The 26,913-nt window shown below is 39.0% G+C and overlaps 1 protein-coding gene across 1 annotated transcript in view; it reads right to left on the bottom strand.

Annotated features, from left to right (window-relative positions):
- Positions 1-2,453: 2,453 nt before the first annotated feature.
- The window catches only part of DOK6 (docking protein 6), a 187,529-nt gene continuing 163,069 nt past the window's right edge, over positions 2,454-26,913 (bottom strand). The window contains exons 6-8 of the mRNA XM_040632353.1: positions 18,824-18,962; positions 5,227-5,344; positions 2,454-2,527 (exon numbers count right to left, since the gene is read on the bottom strand). Of these exons, the coding sequence (XP_040488287.1) occupies positions 2,454-2,527; positions 5,227-5,344; positions 18,824-18,962 (331 nt within the window). The remainder of the gene's footprint in view (positions 2,528-5,226; positions 5,345-18,823; positions 18,963-26,913) is intronic.

Raw genomic sequence — 26,913 nt, forward strand, 5'->3', positions numbered from 1 at the left:
CACTTGTGACGACTGACTCGTTTCCAGCGTACACATCGAACACTGAACAGACGCAGGCTCCTTTTTACCATCGGTGCAATTTTCTCTTTCCTATCCTTTTTTTTTTTTTTAACTTGCTATACAAGGCTTCTATTAACTTTGCAACTCGGAAAACATCATATGATGAAAATTTAAACAGAAGTCCTGATGGAAACGATTTACAAACAGTGTAAACTTGAAACTGAACGGGCAGGAAAGGACAGAGGGTCATAGTTGATTTACCTCCCTAATCTACGTCAGAATTCTATTTACTGTTTTCTGAAGGTTATCTCTAATTCTAATTGCCTGTTTGCGTCCTGTCCTTCTGAGAAATTGGAGCCACTGATGCTCTTTCGGTGAGTGTAAAATGCCTTCTGTGTAATCAGGTGCGCTGTGCTGACACGGGCGGTCTGCAGCTTAACTACAGACGTAGAGAGGGCAGAGGGAGCCAGACGATTCGGAGCTGGCATGTGCATTTAATCAGTGTTAATGAAAGCAAACTCCAAAAGTTACCACTTTTACAAGCGCACCCCCCCATCCTCCTTGATTCAAATAGTGAGGTTATTCAAGCTGCTCAAAACTGAGACAGTATATCCCATATAATTTTGTGTAAAAATAGGTGATGGAATGTATCAGGGAAATGTAGGGATAGCACATGGTCCCAAAGCCCATTCACTGGGGGACCACCTTCAGCCCACATTCTTGTCCCCCCTTCACGTCAGTATAGCTGGTGGAAGACTTTCTCCAGAGGGAGAGCAGCAGGTGGACAGAGACAGAAACCCAGCTCTCAGGTTATGGGGACAGAGCCACAGCATCTCATAGTGCTTCCTGTGCTTACCAAATAAAGACCAGCAGGAGCAGGGGTCTGGGGACTCAAGGCAATCCTAAAGCAAGAAGCAGACAAGCCAAAGTGTGTGCAGGGGAAGATGGTGCCCAGGATGGGCTGCGTGGGGGACCAGACATGATGATTCCTTCTACGAGACAGGAGAGAATTTTCCTCAGGGAGGGGATGTGGTGGTCTATCCTTTCTAATGCATTTTTAAATTCATTTTTTGCATTCAACAAAGACTCGGTGAGTGCCTGCAGTGAGCCTGGAACCATCAGTGGTTTTTGCTAGACTGATTTGTCATTTTCAATAAATGCTTTGCCATCTTCACAAATCTCAATTTAAAGACCCCGCCACGCAGTCTGTCATATAGTTATGAGGACAGTGATTATGAGTCAAGGAGATGACCTTCCAACGGAAGAAAAGCTTCAACCTTCTTATGGGGTTTCGTTTCTTTCTTTTTCCTTTTCCTTTTCCTCCCCAACCCCCCTCACCTTTTTTTTTTTTTTTGAGTGTTCCTCATGCTCTCAACACATCTCTGAAGGCCTTAGAACCAACATCACAATTCTAGCAATTAAACAAGTGGCATCTACTTTTGAGTCAAGAGTTCAAAATCACGTTTCCTTCTCTTGAAGTGAAAGGTTTCTCTAAGTCTACAGATAGCAACTCTACAACGTGCTGTGACGCAAACATTTTTCATAAACGCGTAAGTCAGAGAAATAGAAATAAAATTACTTTCTAATACAAACTAGTCATCCTTATCATCTGGCAAAAATCGGGAACAGGAAAAGTCTTTACTCACACCTTCTGCAAGAAGAGGTGACTTGATCCAACCTCTCACAAGCCCCTTAAGGGTAGGGATTTTCCATAGCAGCTGCCTAGTCCTTAGCTAACGTGTACTTGTTAAAGCGAATTATTCTTTTCGTCAGCCTTTTGACTCCAGAGAGCTGGAGTACAAGACAGAAACCACAAAAAACTTACACTCTCAGAGCACCATTCTGGGAGCAGCATGGGGAGATCTAGCAGATTATACTGCACTTCTTTTCCAAACATTTAAGTAAATGCAGGATGTCAGTATTGATACGTTGGCCTTTTAGAGAGTGTCTTGCTTCTATAGTTATAGAACAGATGACAGAAATGAACACAGTAGAACTGAGCAAGTACAATTTTGAGAGTGACAGGCAATCGAAGTTATAGGTACGTCATAATGTGGGATAGATTTGTTTTCACACCGTGAATATTTTTTTCCATTCTAGTACATGTGCTGCTTCTCAGTGAATCCCAATCTATGAAGCTTTAGATATAGAAAGCTTTCCCCCTTTACCTTCAGAAGGAAAGCCTGCTGAATTTAATTCATATTGATCTGAGCTTCACAGTTAGAATGTAGAAAATGTGATAATTCCAAAGATACATTTTTATTCCTCAAGGCGACCTGAAGTTTACATGATGATGTAATACCCACCATTGCCCAATTTTTCCTTTGACTCTGGAAAACCAGACTATGTTCTCCTTTTGCTTTCTGCAATTTATTGAATTATAAAATAACTCAGATTGGAGGCATCGAATGTAGTTTCTTGAAAAAAATGTAGATGTGTATGAAGAAAGGGTGCTAAGGTTCACTTTTTCCATTTCTATTTCCTGTTTTGGTGGTTTTATCTTGTCCTGATTCCATGAGGGTGAAGCCTGTGTTGATTACACACCAATAAAAAAACAAAAACAACAACACAAAAAACTATGGTCCAAAGACTCTTGTCCTCTGCTTACCTTGACTGCCTCAATAGAGCAAAAGGAGAGTAAAATATATTTGCTTTGTCGAAGTATCACTAACAAGTTTACTATAATCCACTTACTGACGATCTAGCTATCCATCTCTATCCATCTAGATCTTTATATCTCTCTCTACAATATAATCATAAAATGAGGGGTATGTAAAATGGTAAAACGTATTGCTCTAAGAAGCATATAATACAAAAATAAATCCACAGGAGAGTGAAATGTACTTTACATCAAATACATTCCATATTTATTGGACTTGTAGTACTCAACTTTAGTCGATGCCTATTTCTTTGTTACACAAAGACAACAAACAACCAAGGAAGAATGTGCTATTGAGACCATTCAGACAAACTGTTCATCGTAATTGATAGAGCATTTAAGTCCTTACCTTTGCTGGAAATTAGGATCAGTGAGACAGATCCCAGTGTTCAAATCAGTTATTGATTCTATTGTATTGTAAGTCAGCACTGTCTTGCACGTCTTCATCAATGTTTTGAGAAGTTTAAATGCGTTCTGCCATTTTTTTTGTCAGATGCATAAGAAATTATCTCTGATGCTGTACATCACTCTAAATGTTAGCTTTCCCTTCAGAGAAAAGTTCCCCACACACTACCATGAAAACAACAATCTTTCATTTGCTAGCATTATAGACCAAACTCTTGTCAAAACCCAAAGTTATCACTACATTGGTTCCAACCTTTTTTGAACTTATTTGTTTTAACATTTGACTTTCTTTTTGCTTAGAAATTTGCTCATTTGTATTTCCTCATGAAAATGTTCCATGGTTTTATTTCTACTTTACTGAATATCAATACTGTTAAAAACAAGACAATAGTCTCAATATGGAGTCACTTAGGCTAAGTCCCATAACGCCCACCTGACTTAACACATAACCGAATTAGTTTCAGGTCTCCCAAAAAATGAATCTTACACCAGTCAGTGTTAACTACCTGGTCAGTACTAGTGAGGACATCTGTCTGACAGTCTCTCGCCATCCCCTAAAGGAAAGTGATCTTGCTACACCCAATCCATTCTCGGCCAGTTTAACCTCTTTGTTCCTGCTCCCTTTGCCTATAAAAGTCTTCATTATATATAGCTCCTCAGACCTCCTTTCTATCTGTTGGATGGCATGCTGTCCGCTCATGAATTGTTGAATAAAGCCAATACGATACATAAAATTTACTCAGTTAAATTTCGTTTTCTGACAACAATTTCATATATAGGTTTATGTTTAAATAAAAATAACCTTACACTAAAAACATATTTTCTAATTATTTTTAATCCTAAGATCTTGACGCAGGCAGTTTTAGCATGTGGTTGCTGGCATTTGTAGAAGGAAGCAAGAGCGAGATATGTGACACCTCTTTCTGATCCACAAAATTGTCAAGAGTCCCCTCAATCCTCTACTCCTTATCCTAGTAAAGATTTTCTCATGCAAAGAAATAACACAAAAAGGTAATAACTACCCATAAGAGGGTTCATTTAAAATATAAAATGCAATTGTCATCAACAAATGACTAAAATTGTTCTGACTGTTCTTCCTTGCAGAACGTATCTTTAATCATTAATTCCCACTAACCAAATTCCATTAGTCTAGGTTTGAAATCCTGGCAAGCAAAGATTGCTTTGAAAACACACCATTTCAGTTTCCTTGTCACCAAAACATTTTGTTGTTGTTGTTGAAACACTTAGTGTTGTTAATATGAGCAAAAGTTGAAGTATGAGTGGAAAAACATTCTGAATGCCTAGCTGTGCTGAAGGTCATACCCGTCATTCCTTCACCAGATATTTATTGGGCGCCTATTACATTCAAATCTATTGTGCTCACAAAATCTTTGTTGGATGAATGTGTTTTGTTAGCCTTATTTTTCTAAGTTCCCACTTCCTTCAGCCTTGGTCCTCTGTTAGTCAATTGCTTGCTGCTGAATATTTTATCTGAAGGATAAGATTGTTCATTTTAAGACAAAAGGGAAAGAATAGGAGAAAAAATGCCAAAGCTGAAGTCTGCGCTGCTCTTGACGAAATACCTGCTATCTATTAATATGATTCATCTGGTAAACCATCCCCGTTTTAGTTGATTAAACATTCATCATTAGGAAAAATACAGAAGCGAAGTATTCACACTTGTCTCCTGCCTTGCACCCTCCAGAATTATTTCTATGTCAAGGCTTTGGGTAAACCTTAAGATTTCCTTGAGTAGGTTTATGCAGCATTTTATTTCAGAGCCAGAAATCAGCCTCCTGAACTGATATTCAACCCTATTAAGAAAAAAGACGCTCAGAAAGAAATCCTTTGTAAAATGGCATGAAACAGACCCCAGTACCAGCTACTTTTAGCTTCTGATGGTATGTTTTGTATAACGTGCTAGTCAAGTTCCTATGCCAAATAGGGTCCTCAGCCCTTAGGGACTTTTGCAATAATTTCTACCGTGAGTCTATGAAATGAGAGCTTTAGAAAAGCCACTGTAAATCTCAGAGCTCCCACTGTGGCCAGTGACAGCTGATAAATGAGAACAGAGGAAAAGCAAGCAAAGCAATTTGCATGACTCCTGGCCCACCTGTAGGAGGCTAATGCAGGTGGTGCTTTATTATTTTCAAGTCACTTGCCTTGCAAACTGTAGATTTCTCCAACACTGTTCTGACGAGTGATGTGATGCCAGTACGCGCTACGAGGAAGAGATATCGATTTGGATAACGTCATTGGCTCAGTCAAGCTTGTCTGAAGCTAGAAAAAAAAGGAGATGTGTCAGGCTTCATGTAAAGTATTAGACTGAAATCTGCTCTTTTAGAAGTAAAGGGTTGGGGCACCTGGGTGACTCAGTTGATTAAACATCTGCCTTCAGCTCAGGTCACGATCCCTGGGTCTTGGGATTGAGCCCCGCATTGGGCTCTCTGCTTAGCAGGGAACTTGCTTCTTCCTCTCCCTCTACCCTCCCCTCCACTCCTGCTCTCACTCTCTCTCAAACAAATAAATAAACAAAATCTTTTTTTTTTTTTAAGATTTTATTTATTTATTCGACAGAGATAGAGACAGCCGGCGAGAGAGGGAACACAAGCAGGGGGAGTGGGAGAGGAAGAAGCAGGCTCATAGCAGAGGAGCCTGATGTGGGGCTCGATCCCATAATGCTGGGATCACGCCCTGAGCCGAAGGCAGACGCTTAACCGCTGTGCCACCCAGGTGCCCCTAAATAAACAAAATCTTAAAAAAAAAATCAGTTGAGGGTTAAATGTGGGGGACATATGACAGAATCTGTAATAGACACCTGCCTGATTTGCTGTTTAAGGTTGACTTAAAAAAAAAAAGTAAAATCATGACTCTAAACATATGAAATGAACACTTGTAGGCAATTTAATCTCATTCATTAATTTAGAAGGAACAAAAAAGATGGTACAACTGATTTCAAGGAGAACTCAAAGGGCAGAGAGCCAATCAGAAACACCAGACTAATAACCATTCGTACCCACGGGACAAGGGTATTTGCATTTCTATGAACAAGAATTATTTGCATTACTATCAGCTTTCTGCAATTTATTGAATTATAAAATAACTCAGATTGGAGGTGCAAGCCCTTACAGAAACAGGTACTCCCAAATGGCACCCCACACGGGATACCATTAATCCTTTTTACCCATTTCTGTGTCTTACAATTTTTTCCAGACACCTCCTCCCACCCTCACCCAATGGATCTTTTCTCGAATGGACCTTTTTCTGTGCTCCTGCAATAGGATCTTTTACATATTAAAAGCGTGCTTTCCCTGAGAAGCTCTGTGCTGAAAGTGTGGCATATGTTCTTATTTGAAACATAAATTTTAACGTTAGCCCCAGAGATAAACACAATGTCACTCAGGTGCTTAAGCATATGATTGGTTCAAAGAGAACAACACTTTACATTGTATTTTCAAGAGAGAAACGTATTTTTATTGATTCACACCAGGTTTTAAAAAAACATCCAGAAATAATTTTATGTGGTCTAAGCACACATTTCTCTGATGCAATCTGAGCAAATGTTCACTTTCTCATGGGCAATGGGCAATCCTCTAATTAATAAAACCCCACATTTCGTCCTTATTTAATACTTGTCTCTTGGCAGAAGTGGGCGTGGGGAAGATCATGTCTGTCAAGCCTAACCTTAGAGACCCCCATGCTCCCCATGGTCGGCCCTTTCCCACCGCATGCCCCCCACCACCACCTTCGAGACTCTGCATCCAGAGTGAAGAGCCTTCCTCCAAGACACTGTCAGGAAAGCATCTGATACACTATCACAGGCTCCTGAGCACCGTATTAAGCTAAGAGGTTTTTACATTTTAATGGAAGATGAAGCCAAAGGGTGTGAACACGTTTTCTCGATTTCACATTTTTTTTAGCAGTGAGGCATTTCCAGATCGGCTATGTCTTGCTACAAAAGTACCCTACTCAGTGAATTTAATGGTCTGGCCCTGTTGAAGGTATTTTTTAAAAAGATGGCTCCAAGTAGCAAACGTTGTAACCAACTTTATATTTTTCAAAATTTGGTGTATTTCGAAGTTTTCCTTCTTATTGGGAAAATAGATATACTAACCATACCAACATCCCATGGTTGGTAGGTAAGGGGCCTGGGAAGAAGACAAATTTCTGGGTTATAATAGGGCAGTGCTCTCCAGAATCTCTGGGGTGCTTGTTAACCATAGACACTTCTGGTTTTACCCCAGACCTAACAGTTGGGAGAATCTCTGTGGGTGGGGCTACGAGTGCTAAGAAGTACCCACATACACACTGAATATCCCTGGCTGTAAGGGCTAGAGGCAAGGCTCATTTTATGAAAGTATCACTGGGACAAAAGGTCTTTCACCTTGGAAGCCAATTTCTCATGTGAGGCATAAACTGAATTCAACACACAGCGCCTTCAGTTAGTGTGAGCAATGCCCATTAATAAACAGCAATTAATCCATAAAGCGAGTCTCATATTAAATACACTTCTGTCTACCCTTTATTTTTCCCTAATAAGTTACAATTTGTTTATTAGCATACAGTAAGTCATCAGTGGTTAATTCCTCTTCCCCAAATTACTTTTCCTTCTATTTTTTTAATTCTGGGAACACATTTCTTCCCAAATGGTCAGTCTTTAAGCATCACGGAAACACAGTAAAAACATTTTTTTTCTGGAAATAAATAAGGTGAGAATTTCCTCCATAAAAATTTTGTCTGAATTGCTCTCTATTATTTCTTTTTTTTTAATAAAGATTTTTATTTATTTTATTGGACAGAGAGAGACACAGTGAGAGAGGGAACACCAGCAGGGGAAGTGGGAGAGGGAGAAGCAGGCTTCCCACTGAGCAGAGAGCCTGATGCAGGGCTCGATCCCAGGACCCTGGGATCATGACCTGAGCCTAAGGCAGATGCTTAACGACCGAGCCACTCAGGCCCCCCTGAATCGCTCTCTATTGTTTCTTCACCTCATGTCTCTATTTCTTGGTCTTCAGGGTTTTCAGATTATAGGAGACTGTTAACCTTCCATTTCTTCCCTTGTTTCTTTAGTTCCTTTTATGCTACTTCCATAATTAATTCAGAAAAATGAAAAGTCTGTATTTGAAAATGTGAATGTCCATATTCTCCCAACCTCTGTCCACGGTACAAATCTTGTCCACCATACCTTGGATGTTTAAATCTCCTACACATCAGAGAATCCATTCCTCAGTCAATGTTCAAAACCAGGCATCGAGTCTGTTCACAGACCATCAAGCCATTCTGCTCCATGTCTTTCAATGGAGTCCTGTCATCGGGAACACTAAACATGCATTATTTTTGTGGAGGATTGAAGATGGCTGCATTCAAACACATGGTGTCTGGGCTCCCTTCTCTTAAATCTGGGCTGACTGATGACTGCTCTGATGAATAATGCAAGGCAGACATGACATTATGTCTGTTTTGGTTCTGCCTTTGATGACCTCTAAGGCAGGCTCTCCTTCCCTCCACCTGTCCTGAGTTACTGTGGAAGTCTGACTACTTGGAGATCGCCATGGTTGGAGGAAGCCCAAGCTTACCGTGTGCGCGGGCTGTGTAATTCAAGGTTTGAACCCTTCTTAGACAGTCCAGCGGTTCTCATTTTACAGATGGAAAATCACAACCCACCAAATTCAGGGATTCGTTCAAGGTAAAATCCCAACTACAGAACCTCTAATAGAAAACAGTTCTCTTGATTTCTGAGTCCACTGCCCTTTGGACTTTGATGTGGATCTCTCTTGGGAAAAATGAGTTTCCTCTCGAACATGTTACAATATACAAAAATACAGCTTTGTACTTTGAAAGCACACACCCTGCCAAGAAAAAGCAGGGAGGTCCTGAAAACTGGTGTAATTTTTGTCAGGGTACTGGCCACCAGCACCTTTTCCTGCTTTTACCAAAATAATTATCCAGGTTACCTTACTGACTTTTGCAATTTTCCTTTGTGGTTTTGACTCTGCCTCCTTGACTCTGTGATAAACATTAATGCTAATTTGTGTTCCCCTATATAAATTCATCTATATATTAACAAAAAACTTGCTAACCAATTAATTTTACTTTTGCTGTGTATCTCCCCATGTATTGACTAGAAAATTTAAAGTCATATTTGCACAAATCTCAACAACTGGGAGAGGAAAAAATTAGCATTTATAAATGAGCATTTATGAGTCATTCCCTACGTGCCTGGCAATATGCAAACTGGTTTCATATGTTGTTCCATTTGATATTCATATAAATTGTCAGTAATTATGCCATCTGAACTTTGCAGACAAAGAAAATGAGACTCAGAGGGATAATAAAATTTTTTTCATGGTGACACAGGCAGTGAGTGATGTCTCTGAGGCATCAAAGACCATGATGTTGAAGAGAGAGAAAAATTCTTCCCCTGCCTTCCAAGTATTCTAGCTGGACTAAAAATTAAATTTACCTGAGACAGGTTCACAGAGAAAAAACCCCAAAGTTTTATTACATGTGCATCGAGGCCCAATAATGAAATTGAGACCCAAGGAAATGATCAAGGCCAGAAGTTTTTATACTTTTAGACAAAGAGACAATAAATCTTTGAGGAACTGGCAGGACAAAGAAACTTAACTTTGGGAGCTTCTGTTAACAAGGAACTCTAACCAGAATTTGGGCTACCGTAGTAAATTAGTAAAAAGTAACAGGAGGTGCTGACACAGCTTTCTCAGCTCTGAATTCCCTCTCTCTGGTGGTAAGAATGTCTCCCTTTTCCCCGGAACAGGGAGGGTGCCTTTCACATGGGAGATTTACTTCCTGCTTTCAGGGGGACACAGGAGGGTCGTAGTGTCCTTCTTGCAATGCTGTTTTTTAAGTAGCTTTAATTCAAAATAATCAATATGCCAATGTGGCACGTTTTGGAGCAACCTGCCTTTGGTTCCTACAAGGTCATGTCCTCTTCACCACAGTTTACTGTAAAATAAACTACTGGACCCACCTTCTTCAGGGAGCAGATATGAGGAATGCTGCACCAACTGGGTCAATTCCATGCGCATGACTCTCCCCTATGTTGAGAGGAGAAGGCCATGATGGGTGCGGCCCAGTCCCGGAGTTGTCATGCACACACACTGGCTTGGCTGTCTGCACACCTGTTAGCAAACCCCAACTCTATTGCTGCCTTGTCATTTGACCGCAGGCAATGACGTACTAACATTTTTTTTTAAGACTCAGTTTTTCCTTATCTCTAAATTGGATTTAATATAATCCACCTCAAGTGTTGTTATAAATATTTCATAAGATGATTCTTTTAGAGTGAAGAGCACAATGTTTGTCCCACCTGAAGTGCTCAGTAGAAACTGCTGGCTTCCTATGGCGACCAATACGTGGGAGAGGCGGCCGACATCAGAGGCATCTCTGTGAACATGTATGTGGTCAAGACATGGAAATGTGTCCAAACTGAGCTATCAAAGGAATGGCAATGAAGGAAGTCACTGTCTTAGATCCAATTCTAAGAGCTTAACGGAAGTACAAAACCCAAGAAATATGAATAGATGGTCAGTATGGGCAAATCGGAGAGGGAGGACACAGATGGGAGATGGTGAGCGATGCTGGTAGGGTGGTGTGTGTGTGTGTATTTGTACACACACATAACATTAGCCAGGAAAGGCCGGTGTCAGCTTTTCCAGTATGACGAAGAGTTAAGAGATGTGAGTGGCTACGTCAACATGTTCGCTGGTGTGTCTGAGACAAGAGGGACTGGGTAGGGAAATCCACTGTGGAGAAGCAGCCCTAAAATATACAAGTGGTCAGGGGCCACGCTCAGGTAACGTGTGGGATGTATGTCAGAGGTAAGACAAAAAAGTCATGCAGCCTAATAAGGAAATGGTGAATACAAGTACGGTCCCGGTTGAGAACATTTAGTTTATTTGTTCTTGGAAAAGACCTCATGAAACTTGAAAACTGTATAGAAATAGAAACTCCAGAGACCTTTAGGCAGCCAAGCTCGGCACTGTTTGGATTTATTCAAACAGTCCTCTGAAGTTTGAAGGTTTATGGGCAATTGGTTTTTCACAGACTTGACTTAATTTTCAATAGGGGACAACTCACTTAATCTTCCATTTTATTCAAAATAAATGAAAAGGAATTAGAAGATACCTTGGTGAGTTGGTACAAGACTAACAAACACTACATCGTTTGTAGAGTCATTTAATGGAAGTTGCTAGATGTCATTTAGAATTGGACTTTGAAGAGTAGTATTCTCTTTAAACTTGAACCAAAATGGAAGTTATCATTATATGTTTTAAATATGTATTGACCACCATACTTTCAGGGACTGTAAAAAAGCTGAGCTTTAGAATAACATCAGAAATTATTACAAACATACGCATAAATACTTTGAACACCATTCTTATCTGTCATCAATAATGTTTAAGAATATGTATATTCTTTACTCATCTATCAGTCTATTATTTGTAAGTAGATGCATTTACAGAATTACTCTCTAAATACAGGAAATATGATGAATACATATTGAAAGATTAAATTTCACATCTGTTGTAAATAAAATGTTACTATCTTTTGATTTTGGAATGTGTAAATATCTAGAGGCTGTGTTAAAGTTTATATAACTAATATCCAATGTCTGCACATAATGAAAGCTGGGATGAACTTTAAACAGTGGTTATAAAATTCTACCCACTTAAAGATAACGCTAATTTTTTTCTTTTGCCAGCCTTTTTATGACTTAGCTAATAACTGGGCTTTTACTCAAGACCAGCTCATATTCTAACACTCTGAGTAGATATATTATTGCTCCTTCCTTCCTTCTTTTAAGAAAAGGTAACTAAAGCACAGCAAAGGTAAGTGTCTTACACAAGGTCACACAGCTCTTTCTTTCTCTAGAGCCTACCTGGTTAAGCCACTATGCTGCCCTGCTTCAACTAATACATGTGCCTTCACTGAATACATCCCAGAAATTGACAATTACACTCATACTTTTGAAAGTAAGCTTAATTAACTTCCCATGTGATTCTTACATCAATTTTGTAGACTTTGGTTTGCCCACTACTGGTCTACCTTTCTTCTTCTATTTCACAGCACTGTCCCAAAGAGAAGATGGTCTGATTCTTTGGGTTGTCTGTGTATATGCCATAATTATATGTTTGTGTGCTGAATTATTTTGATTGACCTTTGAAATCTATTGTTTTTCTTTAAGGAAATCATTCTCATAATTGCCATGAGCAGATTGTATGCCCATGAATAGGTAAGACTATCATAGTTAAAAAGAGGAAAATCATGCGTATAGAGTTTCCTCATTATTCTTTGATTCTAGAAATAGAGATAAAAGAATAAAATTGTATTTTTTAACATGAAAATTGTACTCTTGCCGGGCAGTCATTTTCCTTACACATTATCAACTCTAATCAAGTTGATTAAATATAAAAAATATATATATATATATATAAAATGAGTTTTCTGAAGTGACATCCAGAGCACTTACAACTAATTTTAAGAAAAAAAGAACATGATATAAATAAAATTTGTGCTATTATATTGTGTTACAGCACCACTCGCCAGAAAAATTACACATTGACCTCTCCCCATTTCTGTCTCATTTGTGCGTTTATGCAGAAATGAGTATTTTTCTTCATGTCTGTGTGTTTGTTTAGAGACTACATTTTCTTTAGTGTTCTGACACTGGAACAACAGTAAGTAAATAGATTAATTAGAATCACAGGTCCACTTTTGTTATCAACTATAATCATTTCCTCTAATTGGGCTTGTGTTGGTTCATTACAATCAGTGTCTATCAATCAGTAAAAGAAAATTTCACAAATATGCAAATGGCGTTTCCCAGCAGGGAACCGGCATTGTCAGTAGCAATGAAGGCTCTTGTCTTATGATTAATAATTGATAATACTGAGCAACATAATCATGAATAGAACTTTGAAGATGAATTTATTAGCAGGTATTCCTATATATTAGATATGACACGCCACTTGCGATCACAAATCACACATTTAAACTTTTTCAGAATTTCTTAAAGTTCTATGAATATTCCTAGAAAAGAAGTTGTAAAAAGTGTTAAAATTTTTTCTGTGTACCACTCATCAGAGTATTTTGCTTCCAAATTTTTTACATTTTCAGTGTAGGAAAACTAGTTATTATTATTTTTTGTAGCAGATAGAGATTCCTGTAAAATATGAGTATGAAGACTGCCTTCACTAGCAGGGGAGCCAAACTGCCTGGGAGAGAGCCCGTTATGGAAGGCTTTCTCATTTATTCACCGAATTATAAATGAGCCCACGGTATTCATGTTCTAGAAAGATATATGTACTTGAGATGAACTGAAGGATATTATTTGGCTATCCTTGGGAATAACAACTGAGTGTTTTCATAGTACTCCTTAAAACAAGTATTACGGTATTTTGCACACTCTAAGATGCCATCAGTTGAAAGACAAAACACTATTTTATGTAGCACTATGAAAGAATAGAGCTATCAATTAAACTGTAACTCATATTTGACTTGAGAGATGTTAAAATGTGAAAAAAAATGTGCATCTTGGAATGAATGGAATGCAATAGTATTTCCCTATTTATGCAACTATTTAGACAAAAAAAATCATTTCAGGGGCTTACTTGGGTAAGTTCTGTGATACACTTTAACTCTAGGAGGGCAAATTCCCTTAATTTCTCTTCGCTACCTGAATTAGTTTTCCACAAAGCCAGCTTCATTCTTTCTCTCTTCTGTGCTCCCCTCCCTTTATTTTTCCCTGAGATGTTTTTGTCATTGGTAACATCTTACCACCATCACAAAATTTCCATCAAAGATACCAAAACCACCCCTTGGGCTTGTTCCTATGGGTAGTGTAAGACAATGCCACTTCTTCAGAAAATTCTTTTCATCTTACATTATAAAAGGAAATAAGAGAATTTGTTTTCAAATGGTTATTGTTCAAAAGGTTTATTGTTCTTGGAACAGTGAAGTTCTTCAGTTTGTTAAGTGTGTGTTTAACTTGCTTTTATTCTGTATATTTCTAGTAACAAGAGCATGTAAAACGACAAACAATAGAGAAAGAAAACACTCTTTGTTTTCTAAGCAAGAAGTTTTACATGAGACTCTATTATTCTTTTTTTTCTATCCACCAGAGCTTAGGACAACCACAGGATTGATAGCTTTGGACAACAGTGCATGCAGCCAGCCCTGCTGGTGGTGTTTGGGGCGTTAAAGCAATCTTGCTATCTTGCTGGTATTTTAATAACACTGATGCTATTTGTCCTTAAACTACACGGAGTTCTTCTGGTGACCAGGTGGCAGAAATTACTGGAAATAGGAGCATTCCAAACCCTGTTTTTAAAAGGATACACTGTAATTCTTATTATGGGAGGCTGTCCTTCTGCAAATAGGCTTTTAAATTACTTGCAACATTACAAGGTTCGAAGTTACTAATGACAATACCCTTCCTTTTATTTATTTATTTCTGATAAGATATCAGGAAATTCATTTAAAAAATTTATTCATGTCTTCTCAGTTGCTCTTTATCTATTGGCATTTTATAACATATGGAAAGCTTACGAACACAAAAACCAAATTTAAAAAAAGGACTTCTTTTCATATCGTGTGTGTGTGTGTGTGTGTGTGTGTGTTATGTGTGTAACAGATCCATGAAAATTAAATTATTTCAGGGCATTTGAGGCCTTGTCATCTCCGATGATTTCAGCCTCACCAGGCAGAATCACAAGGGCACATTTGTGATATGGTTCCTGATAAACAGCTTCTATCACAAAGACAAGAAAAATTTCCTTGATAATGCTGCACCCAGGTGGTGGAGGACCTACAAATGTTTTTAGTAATAGCATTCAAGAACTCTGATGGCTCTAAGAACAAGAATGATCTCCGTAAAATGGAAACAAATTCTAGAGGTGCCATTTGCTTACACATCTAGCTTTAATAATTTCCTCAACGACTTGAATCTTAGTGAATCTCTCAGAAAGAGTTCTAGTTCAAAATTTACTACTGTGGCTTCAAATTCCCATGCACCTCCCAAAACCAAAACCATCCTCTGAAATAAGATGCTTTGGTGTTAACAGGTAAAGAAAAAACAGAGGATTGTTAGCCCCTTTTATGACCATTTTCTGATTCCCACTTGGACAGAAGAGTGAGAAGCTGAAGCTTACATCTGAGTGCGAAAGGGGAAGCATGTCGTCTTGGAGTGCGGAACTCATTTTTTGTGGAGGTTTAGTTAAGGACCTTCCAATAAGCTGGTGATTTAAGAAATCTGTCAGGGTCCATTGAGCCCAGGGGGTGTTTTCAGTAACACTGACCAAAATCTTGAGATGGCATCATCTTACCAAACTGATGAAGGCATGGAAAATGTTTGACATTTCAAGGAGTAAAAGGAGTGAGATCATCTTTACTCAAGCTGTATAAATTACTTGATCCCACAAACTTCTGGATCACGTGAAAGAACTTTCTTGCTCTTCCGTATATTACCAGGCAGCTTACTGAGCAGCGTAAGCCGTTTACAAACCTGTGAATGGTTAACCCACGGCTAAGCTCTACTTAGAAACTTCTTGGGTCGGTTAGTAGTAATTAATTCTTTTGTTATCTTTCTCAGTGAAGGAAATAAAAATATTTTTAATAGCCTTACCAATTTAATGATTCCTATTATCCAGTATTCTATAGTGCAAATATACCATTTTATTCACAACGCTGGGGATTTTTTCTAGATATGAGATTCTCAAACAAGAACAGAAACATTGCCTAACTTAGATCATGGAGATATATCAAAGTATGTTTATTCTTGTGTCCCTCCCCAACCCAGGAAGGAGGGTAATAAACAAGGGCCAACCCAGGTTTTAACCACACATGTCGTGTCAAAAGATTATACTGAGTTCTCTGTTACAGTTAAGAAATGATTGTTGAGATTTTATTTTTCATTCAAATTTGTTTAAGACAGTAACACTGTTAAATCACCTCTCTTTAAAAGGATGAACTAAATGTATCAGTAGCCTGAATAACAATTGGGGGGCTTTTACTGCTTATGTAGCTCGTTCCTAATTTGATCTCGTAATGTAATAAATGTAAATGTAATAAAAATATGTAAACATTTTCTATGTGCTCAGTAACAATCTCACATGGCCCATTTTTAAAACTGGAAAGCCAATGAGCACTGTCATCTTATTTTGTAGGAGATACATAATAAATAAGATGCATCAGTTTTATATCTGAGGTTTGGGGGTATCTTTCCAACTCCCAAGTTATACTTCTGCCTGGTTTATAGCACAAGCTTTCATTTTATTTAAATAAGCAAATGAAGACTTAGAAGGTGTTTAACTACCATTTCATTATTGTTGGAACTTCTTTTTTCAAAGAGATTTGTGCATGTAGAGGCAGCCTCTTCAAAGAAAAAGTAAAAATTATGTCTGGGAGACCTGGAGATGTTTACTTATGGTCCCAGAATTTGAGGAATTTGGGCAGTTGTCAAGTTGTGGTAGCATGCTCTCTGAAAAACATCAGCTTGGCTTACTCTGAAGAATGCACTAGATATGAAATAATCTTATTAGTCTTAACCTTCAGAGAAAAGCATAGCTGTGGCAATTGAGTTTGAAATTAAACCAAATGCTCTATTTGCGTGTATGCACCAAACTGATGGAGTCTGATTTTGTGATTCTTAGAAACATTTGGTTTCTTTGGTGAGCCTGCTATTTAAACACCTGCCCCACTTTTCCATCTCAGCTGTAGCCTGCCCGAGATCTTGTCAGTGGACAGCTGGTCTCTAACCCCTAATAGCAATTGCTTGGCTCCGCTCCGGGGACATGCTTCTCAGACGCACAGGACATTATCATGTTTATCACACACGACAGCATCAATAGCAAATGTGAATTAAATTTTGTTTTGCAAATTTTTTGGCACAAGACTGTTAGACATACTTGAAAGGAATTGAAAGATATTATTTAGCGACAGTTGGGAATAACAATTTAGAGTCTTTGCAAACATTACAAGTCTTATAATTATTCAAAATCACTCCTACAGATGGATCACAATCGTAATAATGAACCTTTTCATGGTACTTGCCATGTGCCAGGCCTGTTCTCAGTACTTTACAGATTCTAATGCAAAAATACCTCATAACAACCAAAGAAGAAGGACTATTATATCTAAAGGAAACTGAAACATTTAGAAGTTAATAACCCAAGATAGCCGAGATGATACAGCCAGGAAGTGGTGGATTTGAGTTGTGAACCCAGGACACGTACCAAATGCTCTCCTTTACAGCAGACAATATGGTTGTCAAAGAGCTCTTGGCATCTCTTTCACGACAATACAATTAAATGACCATACTCATGAGCATTTTGCCTGTTCAGAACAGCTATAAGTAAAGCTACAACTGTTGTTAAGCGTCGTTAATTGTTAACTGTTAACTAACAGCAAGTGACATCACAACTGTTAATTTTGGTTGCAAACATCAGTAGACTCTGAAATAATTTGAAATTTGGTAGTTATATTTGCTCATTAAGCCCCTGGATAAATGTCATATTAATTAGATAATTGTTACAGTGGTTTACATTTAACCCAAATCTTTCTGGAAGACTAAATTATACCAATGTCTTAGTAATGCTTCTTCAATTAATCACACAGTCATATTAATAATCCTACTAATATTCAAGCCACTCATTCATCCCTATGAAAAGCCAAATGTCCCGTAGAAAGCCTGGTTTTCACTTGTCATGCTTAGGCATTAGGTAAGCTCTTTAAAGCACTTCCTAGATAGATAAAAATGTGTGTGTAGTATTGACAAAATTAGAAATGCATTAAGAATAACATAAGATCACTTGTTAAATTACTTTTTCTTTTCTTATACTTAAAAGATAAGTTTGTATGTGCCAAAATATTATGTAATGGAGAATTTAAAAACTCAAAACAAATATAATATTACATATAAAACTCTGTCGTCTTTAAGCTGAAACAAAATTATGAGTGTCATTCCGGTGAGTGACCCACCTATTTCCCAAAACTCTACCTGTCCCCTCATTAATGAAATCCAGTGCATCTCTATAAATCTTGAAGAATAGTCACCTCTTAAGATTATGGCCAATAATCATTCCACTATTTACTTTTCACAGAAATTAGTGGTAAAGCAAATAATTTTTTCTCAGCTACTTGAAAAAGTTACTATTTCAGGTTCTTTACCAAATTATGTCTTAGCTTGACCTCAAAGCTGTAGTATAGTTCCAGGACAAGATGACAAACAAATCATTCTGTTGGTAAACAGTATAAGCTCCTTCTGTAAATATTTTATGATTGACTCTGAAACACATACAGAAAGAGAAGTTTCAGAGAATCTAGGACAAATACAAAGACAAAGAGAAAGCAGAATCCTTTCTGGTAGTAACTTAATTTTCCTGATTATTTTGGGCCCACAGTTGAATCTCTGATGATCCAACTGTATGCGGTGATAAGCAGAGAGCAATGTTTCGTATTTCATTCTCTATGCACCCCACCCCTCTTTGGGTAACTGTGCCAATAGGTCATGGGGAGATACATGGAGCACACAGCTCCCTACCTGTGGCCACAAAGAACTTCTTTGGGCATATGCTGAATAGGGCATTAGAAGCATGGGATTCGGTAACTGGGGCGAGCTCTTGGGGCTAGGGGTAGGGGGTGGACACCAGGGTGCTGATGTGAATGGGCCCACATATACATGATGCGCATCAGATCTCAGTGACATTCATTTCCAAGTTACCAAGGAAGGAGCCTTACCCGGGCCTTCTGCTCCATTTCTAGCATTAATCTCTCATGCTGCTCAGCTATGGCCAGTGTCGCAGAATGGACCTTCTGATAGATCATTTCTCCTTCCCTTGTTTGAAAAGTGAATAGTCCTTCTCCTGTGTCACACATTCTGTGAGAATAGAGATAGGGAAAGAGATGGGTCTTCACGTGTTCAAGTGCGTAACAGTTCTCCATGTAAAAGATATCCGTGCCCTGTGTCACCCTCCTCCTTGACTTCCATGGGAGTTAGGGAAGCGGATTCAGCCTTGACCAAGCCAACCAACCACCAAGCATATCTTTAAATGGTACATGAGACAGAACGAAGGGTAAAAACCCATGACTATTTGGAATTTTAAAGATGAAGCGTTCACAACCCTACAGAGAAACAGATACAAGTGGGTTCAGTCACGGCAGTGCAGCACTCACATGTCTTATTATACAAGCAAATGGTTGTTTTCTTTAAGGATTTTCACATCGTGTTATCATAACCCTGTTTCTTATGATTTGAGAGCTTTTGAAATGTAAAGAACTTGAGAAAAATCTGCAATTTTATACTCACTCTGGTAGGAACCAAGAAGACTACACATTTTTTAGTTTATGGATTTGCATACATAGGCTGAATCTTAAACCGAGTGATCCTTAAGCAAATCTTGTGCATCCTAGGAAATGACCTGGCATAAAGACCCTATTTGGATGTGAGGATATTTGGTTGAATTTTGGTTTGGCACTTACCAGCAGTGTGACCTTGGGCAAGTTAAATACCTTGCCTATACCTCCTTTTCACATCTCTAATATAGGAAAAATAGTACTCATCTTATAAGATCCTTATGATAGTTGAAAGACCAATCTAAATATCCACTGTAGAGAAACGAGTGACTTAATTTTAGTATTTTTATCTAATGGACTATTACACAGTAATTACTATGTCATTTCCGAGAGCATATAATAACACTAAAAGTTCTTACTGTGTACGTTTGAGAGGAAAAAAATCAGAATAAAAATTTTTTTGATTATTTAATTATAATTACCTTTTTAAAACATAATCTTCTTGGAAGATTATGTCACCTTGTGAAGGCAAAAGGATTATAGGTAAATTTTATTAACAAAAACTCATTCTAACACAAAAAATATTTCTAATTAATACTTTAAGCCAGCCTTTAAAAATAATTGGAGGCCCTCAGAAAGAGTCACTCTCTATCAATATGATGTGAACTACTCAGATACTGGCTATTAGCTGGATGGCTGTGTCGTTGGTTTTCAGATTATAACATCAAAAGACTTGCACAAGATGTTCCTGAGGCCAAGCTATGTCTTCCAGCACCAAAAGGATTTTGGATTCTTCTCTATGACTCTCCAAGGGGTTTTCGGTAGAAAAGAAATGTCTCAAGGGTCTTCAGACATTACAGAGGCTGCGAATGCCATCCCGTAGGGCCCTATAATAGCCAGCACTTAGCTTCTGTGAAAAAGATCTTAATAAAATTCACACAGCGTGAAATGGAAAGTCTGGGGGGAAAATGAAGCATTTTCACAAAGTGAAACAAATGAGCTTTCTTTGTTGATTCAGAGGAGTAACGAAGTCCTACAGCCCGAGTGGGCGAGGATGGACACGTGGTGAGCCAGCCTGTTCCGACGTGAGTTCTGTTCATTGTCATCTGGAAAGCACTGCTTATGAGCCCTCGGAAATGAGATAATGAAGACACCGACTGTCATTTCTCAGTCATAGAAAGGCAGAGGGCTAACTTCCTGGGACTCAGCCGCCCAGAGAGGATCTGAAAGCTCTCGGAAGGTTTCCTCCAGCCTCTGAAACACAGACTCCTATCAACTCCAGCCTTTCACCAGCAAACAAGGAATGAAAACGTGCTAGCTTTGAAAAGTGAAGTCATTTTTGGTCAAAGGTGGTCTTTCTTCAATGCGGGTCGCTACAGCCAAGCTGGTCACACTTCTAAAGTGAAATCAGTTCAGACTTACTGACTTTTGTCTGCAGTGTTGGAATAAACAGCTTAGGTTTCCCTGCTTATTGTTTAAAACATGTCCTCTTGGGGCATGTAGGAAACAGATAGATTTACTCCTTCTTATATGTCCGAATAGTTTTGTGGGAGCAAGCCAGTACTAGAGCAGATGGGGGGAGAGATGCCGTCATTCGGACTTGCTACTCCATGTGTGGTCCACACCGGCCTCACTGGGAGCCTGTCCAGATTACTGGATCGGAGCCTGCATTTTCTAGATCCCAGGTGACTCCTCTGCACATTATAGTTTGAGATGCACTGGCCCACAGAGTTCTTTCTACACGTCACCATTTCATTAAACAGGAGCGAGAGATGACACTCGGGACCCAAATGAGGACCGATCAGAAGCTGTGTTTGCTCAGCTTTAGATGGTGACATAGGTCACCAAAGGTCAGAAAGGAAACACCATGACAACAAGGACAAAAAACCTAAAAGAATCCTTTTCTTAAGTGGGGAAGAGCTGAGAGAGAGGTGCTACCTTGAGTATCCTAACCTCCTAGCCACTAACATGCGCGTTCCTCAATTGCATTTATTTGGAGATAAGGTGAGAATGCGGACACTGTATGCTTGTCTTGGCTCCAAACTGAATTTGATTGACATTTATAGACAATTACAACTGTTAGCTCTCTTTCTACTTAACAAGGTATTTTCACAAATTAATACTTTTTCTTATCAAAAATTCAATGTTAAAGAATATAATCTCTAAGATCCCTTCAGCTTTAAGGAACAAACTAGAGCCTCATAAAAATGCTAAGTAGGACGGACACACTCATTTCCAGGGTGGTTTTTGTTTTTGTTGCTTGTTTTCGACACTGTGACCTAGGGGACGTTATAACAGTACAGGATCCATAGTCAAAGGGCACAGATTTCAACCATCACGTGGCCGGTCATGCCCATTAATCCCTTAGTTCACTGTAAGGCAGGCAGGCAATGTTCTGACCCGAGGATGAAAAGGATGGAAACATACAGGACTCATTGCCTCTGAGGCTCTGCAAGGAGTGGGGAAGATAGTCATTGTTGTGAGAAGGACACACTTAACCGCAGTGAGTGCTAGCAGGGTGAAGCATGGGGGGCTGACCTGAACACATTATTTTACCAATTCAGTCCCTTATCTATAAAATGGGGGCAAAAAGACTTGTTACAAGATTGTTTCCTTTTGTCTTTTAATGAAACCAAGTGACAATGGTCAGGAAGGGATGAACTCAGTAGGCCATGACTGCCCAAACCCTGCACAGTCCAAAGAAAGGCCTGTGTTTGGGGGGTGGGGTGTCCCTTGGCCAGTTTCTGGACTATAACCTATGAGCCTTTGGAATATTCAGCCTGAATATTTTTGTGTGTCTGAGGCCTTGAGCCATGCTGTACCAATTTGACCGGATGAGTTTATCCTAACTTTATGCCTGTTTGGCTCTGGTGGAGGCTGGAGGCTGAGTGGCTCACATTGATCCCGTGGACTCTGCCTGCCTATGTAACTGATCCTTAGTAAAACCCTGATGCTAAGGCTTGCTGTAGCTGCCCGGTTAACAAGGCTTCCCGTGTCTTTCACACATCATCGTGGGGGAAACAAGCACATCCCGGGTGACTGCCCTGGGGGGTCCTGGAAGACTGAGCCTGTCCCTACTGGCCTTCCTCACCTGCACTTCCACTGTAGTAACCATAACTATGAGCAGCTTCACCTTTTCTGAGTCCTGTGTCTTTCTAGAGAAACACTGAGCCTGAGGGGGTGTTGGGGACCCCTCCACACAAGGCAGCCAGCATTTGTTAGGTTGTCAATAGGGTTCGATAGAGTAAGAGTCTAAGAAAATCCTAGTATTTTCCCTCAATGGCTCTTTTTCTTTCTTTCTTTCTTTCTTTCTTTCTTTCTTTCTTTCTTTCTTTCTTCTTTCTTTCTTTCTTCTTTCTTTCTAGATTTTATTTGTTTGAGAGAGAGAGCGAGAGAGAGCATGAGCTGGGGGAGAGGCAGACTGCCCACTGAGCAGGGAGCCCGATGCGGGGCTGGATCCCAAGACCATGGGCTCATAACCTGAGCCCCAGCCGGACGCTTCACTGACTGAGCCACCAGGAGCCCCTCAACGGCTGTTTTTCAAATTCCATTTATCCTCTCCTTCTCTATCCCATCTCCCCACTCACTTCCACAGTCTTTCAAAATAACAGTACTCCCAATCTAGTCTCTGCTGTGTTCTCATAAGGACCAACCAGAGTTCACTTGAATGAATGTCTTTGTTCAAAGGAAACAGAACTCCAAATGAGGTGCTGCACTATGCAGGGTTCTCCCAGTTCCCCTCAAAGAGGAGAAACCGCTCTAAAAGAGGGTCCCCTGGAGGCAACTTCACTTGAGAATATGCCCTACATACCATGTAAGCTATTAATGACTGCCCTCCTTTTCCTGCCTTTAAATCTCAAACTTAACTCTGTATGGTTAAGTTCCAGTCTTTTTCCAAATGACAAACAAAAGAAATTCACCAAATCAAAAGTTATGGGAACACTTTACTTTTAAAAAGTGAACACAGATACTTTAAAATACGTATCTGTGAGTCTTTAGATACAATTTTACTACAGATGAATCTGTCCACCTCTGGCAATGTTGTCCACGTTCACGGCTGTATGACTTCATTCTCAGTGTAAGTTTTGCAATACTGTAGACATATTTCACAGCCAAATATTTACCCTATGTGAACACAAAAATTTTTTTTAATGTTTTTTTATTATATTATGTTAGTCACCATACAGTACATCCCCGGTTTCCGATGTAAGGCTCGATGATTCATTAGTTGCGTATAACACCCAGTGCACCATGCAATATGTGCCCTCCTTACTACCCATCACCAGTCTACCCATTCCCCCACCCCCTCCCCTCTGAAGCCCTCAGTTTGTTTCTCATAGTCCATAGTCTTTCATGCTTCATTCCCCCTTCTGATTACCCCCCCTTTCTTTATCCCTTTCTCCCCCTACCGATCTTCCTAGTTCTTATGTTCCATAGATGAGAGAAATCATATGATAATTGTCTTTCTCTGCTTGACATATTTCACTTAGCATTATCTCCTCTAGTGCCGTCCATGTTGCAGCAAATGTTGAGAACCCGTTCTTTCTGATAGCTGAGTAATATTCCATTGTATATATGGACCACAACTTCTTAATCCAGTCATCTGTTGAAGGGCATCTCGGTTCCTTCCACGATTTAGCTATAGTGGACAATGCTGCTATGAACATTGGGTGTGCACACAAAAATTTTAAACTCTCAGCAATGCAGAAGAGCGGAGCACTTTCCTGAAAACCCCGTGGTGTTATCTATTCAGTATTTAAAATTTAATGTTTAATTATAGGAAGTAATGAAATTCTTCAAAGCACAGCCTTTCTGCAGAGCGGTTAAAACCAATTAACACTTTTATTCCATTAACAGTTTAATCTTTATTGTCATTTAACAATGCAGGCATTTACTTTCTTTTTAGCAGCTACGAAAAGGCTGAAGTTTCTATGAGCTCTTGTGAGTCAGACTTGGATCTGGGGTAAGAGAGTGCAAGCAAAATGGACAAACAGACAAAAGCAATTGGATAGCAAGTCCAGAAATAGACCCAATTCATATGAGAGGTAAATATGTGAAGAAAGTGTCAACTCCAGACTGTAAGGGAAGCTGCACTCTCCAATAAACTGTGTTGGACACTGGTCATTAGAAAAAATATTGCATCCACATCTCTACCTCCAGTGATAAAAACTGCAGAGAAAGCAAGTGAAAAAAAAAGTAGTAGAAGAAAATACGGAAGAATTCCTATATAAACTCAAAGGAGGAAGGAGTTTCAAGCTGTGATCCAAGCCAAAAGGTGACAAAAGAAAAAATGAATGAATCTGCCTGTAAAAAACTTTTTTAAAAAAGACAAAAGATATCATACATATTAGCAGGCAAATAAAAACTAGGAAAAATATTTGGAACTCACAACACCTGATGACTTGTCATCTACAAAGTAGGTATATTGTGTCAGTACTTTTTTCAGAGGGTTGTTTGAACATTAAATGAATTAATATATGTAAATCCGAAAACAGTGTATGTTATTACTATTATTCATTAAATAATAGTACTATTATCACTAATACTGTCAAAATAGATACCTAAAACACAGTGCTAAATGAGAAAAGGGTGACAGTAATATGTATAGTGAACTAACGTTTTCGTAAAAAAAGTATGTCTTTGCTTGCATGTACATGAAACTCTGGATGAATGCACAAGAAAGAAACTGTATTTTTTTTTAAGACTTATTTATTTATTATTGAGAGAGAGAGAGAGAGAGAGAATGTGCGCTGGGGAGAGGGGCAGAGAGAGGCTGAGTCAAGCCGACTCCATGCTAGGCAGGGCAATCCCAGGACCCTGAGATCATGACCTGAGCCAAAACCAGGAGTGGGATGCTTAACTGATTGAGCTGCCCAGGCACCCCTCACTAATACTTCTTTATGTAAATGGTCAAATTAAAAAAAGAAGTGCTATTAATTTATTAATTGAATTTTAATTAATTAAAATTAAATCAATGTTGAATTCTAAAACAAGGGTACTCGCACAGGGTTTTTGTGAAGATATAGTGTATATAATGTGTATATAATGTATATAATGACCAAGCCTAGCTTGGTCTCTGTCACTTAGCAAATACACTTTTACTGTTACACTTATAAAATACTGTGCTGATCATTTGGGGCCTCCCTTCCAATTGACACCCACCCACCCACCCACCCACACACACACTCTCTCTCTCCAGTTTAGCACAGACATCTGATCTGATTTTCAGGACAACCAGGTTTGCAGAGTTCTGGTTTGTAATGAACTGAAATAACAGCACCAATTGTAGCAGTGGTGAGAACAGCAGCCAGCGCTCAGGGGCAAGGACTTCGGCCAGGCTTGGGGTTGAACACAGCACGTGCATTACCTCACTGAGCCTCAAACACCTGCAAGGACCTCACTGTTTTCCCTTACAGAAAATACCATCCTAAGTAGGTGAAGGAATCTGCCCAAGGTCATTGAAATGTAAGTGGCTGAGCTGTGGTCTGAACTCAGACCTGTGATTTTAGAGGGAGGCTCATTATCACTAAGCTAGATTTTGTTCATTCACGATGAGAAGCAGAAATGCATGCATAATTCTTTAATTATGAAAAGCTCTGTAGTGGAGAGAAAGAGAGAGCTCAGCACAGGGCCTGGGATAGAACAGTTTGAAGGTGCTCTCTCCCTCTCCACTGCTTTCCTTTTCTGTCAAACTAAGTTCCCGAGAGTATTTCTCAACGCTGTGCCCTTACAATGCATGTTAAGGTAAATCAGTCCATTAATCAATACAACAGGTGAATTGCAGTCAAACCCTCCCTGCACGCCCAAATTCATGTCAAATCCTTTGTAAGGGGAAAGGTACAGTAGAACATTTGCCAGCCTCTCTGCCTCCTGACTGTATTATTGTATGGCTCCAAACATTTAATGCATATAGTGGCTGTTGGTTGATTTCACTGTTGGGACCTTAGGGATACAACGTTTCCCTCAAACAAGCTGAGAAACCTGATCCTGCAAGGAGATCCTGATTTTAGTCCAGGACCTGCTGGAAATTAGCTTTGTGAAATACCTTTTTGATCCTTTATAAAACTAAGTGTGTTTTTTTTAAATGAAAGAGTTGATCTAAGTGATCTCGAGTGTACAAATCTGTCTGAAGATTAAGTCTTCCACTTGTGATGGCCAAATCACAATCACATTAGTTAAAATATTGCCATCTTTTTGAGTATTTTCAAAGTTTTAATGTTATTCTATTTTATTTACTTTTTCTTACTTTTGAATTTTCTCCTTCAGTTTTTCAACTTAATGCAAAAGTCAATAGAGTATCCCCCAAATTTTGGCTTTAGTGAATTCTTAAAAAGAGATACCTATAAGATGCTTTTCTACTTACCTTCCTTTCTGCCTCAAAAATTTAGAACTGAGAAATCCACCAGGTGAAGATGTGAAGTAAGTCATAACACTTTAGTTGCTATTTAATTACTAATATATATGATCACAAATTACTACCAATATCATTATTATATTGCTACATTAGATGTTTATGAGGGGTTAGGGCAAAAAAA

The sequence above is a fragment of the Ursus maritimus genome, unplaced genomic scaffold, assembly GCF_017311325.1.
Source record: "Ursus maritimus isolate PB19 unplaced genomic scaffold, ASM1731132v1 scaffold_18, whole genome shotgun sequence".
Classification (NCBI taxonomy): Eukaryota; Metazoa; Chordata; class Mammalia; order Carnivora; family Ursidae; genus Ursus; species Ursus maritimus.